This window comes from Orycteropus afer, unplaced genomic scaffold (assembly GCF_000298275.1).
Source record: "Orycteropus afer afer isolate SDZICR_OR568_19922 unplaced genomic scaffold, OryAfe1.0 scaffold00152, whole genome shotgun sequence".
NCBI classification, from domain to species: domain Eukaryota; kingdom Metazoa; phylum Chordata; class Mammalia; order Tubulidentata; family Orycteropodidae; genus Orycteropus; species Orycteropus afer.
Genome location: NW_006921739.1, coordinates 2812903 through 2814253, shown reverse-complemented (window position 1 = coordinate 2814253; position 1351 = coordinate 2812903). Strand labels below are relative to the sequence as shown.

The window sequence follows — 1351 nt, the reverse complement described above, 5'->3', positions numbered from 1 at the left end:
AGCCTTGGGCTTCAGTTCTGCCTCCTGCTCCCAGCCCACTGGAGCTAGAGTCTTTTCTTCACTCAGACAGCTGCTGGCTGCTGAGGCTGCCAAGCCCAAGGTTGACAAGTAAAACGGCACAGTCCTGATGTTACCAAACCACATGGCAGGCCATTAATTCAAATCCATTGAAAGTCTCAAGGTCGGCAGAGCATGGCAGGCTGCTCAACAATGACACAGCTACATGCAGGGTTCAAGCGTGCCATAAACTAGAGACCATTGCCAAAGCTGTTTCTTATATACGGGAAACAGACCACATACTCAAAGCAGCTACTAAGCTGCTTGTGGTAAATCCCACCATGGAACTGATTTCCAGTCTCACCATGGGGAATAACTACCACCAGCTGCCTAGCCACTCAACCAGGCTCAGCCAAGTTGACACACAACCTTAACCACCACAGTTATCTCATCAAATTCTCTCATTTTCAGATTAAGAGACTCCTAGAAAAGTCAAGTGGCAATTTCAGTGATATACAACTATTTAGTAGCAGAACTTGCTGTAACACCTAGATCTCAGAATTCTTTCCTATGCCTTCAGTTTAAGTTCATTACACTCAATTGACATGTATGCTTCACATTTTTAGGGTCCTAAGGGGAAAAAAGGAACACCTGGCCCATCTGGGAAACCTGGAATTCCTGTAAGTAACAGGCTTTTTTCACCTTCCTTGTTTTTCTAAATAGAATAATCAACTTTAGTAAGCAAAAACATTTTGGAGCCAATTATGACAAATGTTGGATAAATCAGATTGTGATTTAAAACATGGAACAAAACATGACCATTTAGTCCTAAATCAAGCTTGCTGTTGGAGGCAAGTCCCTACAACTGAAGGATGCTCTTTTCCAGTGTTATGCGGCCCTCCACCTCTCAGATGACAAACCACCAAGAAACTGGCAACTTGGAATCATGACAAAATACATGGTATTGAAAGTCAGAGATCTTCAAGCAATAATTAAAAAGATATGAGCTATATTTTAATTGGAGGATTCAGCCTCTAATTCTTCTGGCAAATAGAACAAAAGGTCTTAGAAAAATTAAAAAGAGGAAAAAATCTTTCCATCACAGAGCAAAGTATATTTTCCATTAGTCATCAGTAACTTCTGTGGCCAAGAAAGTGTATGTTGATGGACTTATTAGCAAAGAGTTCCTGCTGGTCTCCCCTGACCAGAGACTAGATGTGTGCTTTGGGGGCCTGTATTGGCTCAAAAGATGTAGAGAAAATGAACATAAATTATAAGTACATCCAGATCAGAAGAGAACACTACAGATAAAATCCAATTGCCAAGAGTAGAAACAAAAAAAAAAAAAAAAAAA

At 40.6% G+C, this 1351-nt stretch overlaps 1 protein-coding gene across 1 annotated transcript in view; it reads left to right on the top strand.

Moving 5' to 3' along the window:
* Positions 1-1351, top strand: part of COL24A1 (collagen type XXIV alpha 1 chain) — a 586013-nt gene that overhangs the window by 474303 nt on the left and 110359 nt on the right. The window contains exon 45 of the mRNA XM_007946195.1: positions 624-677. Coding sequence (XP_007944386.1) covers positions 624-677 — 54 coding nt within the window. The remainder of the gene's footprint in view (positions 1-623; positions 678-1351) is intronic.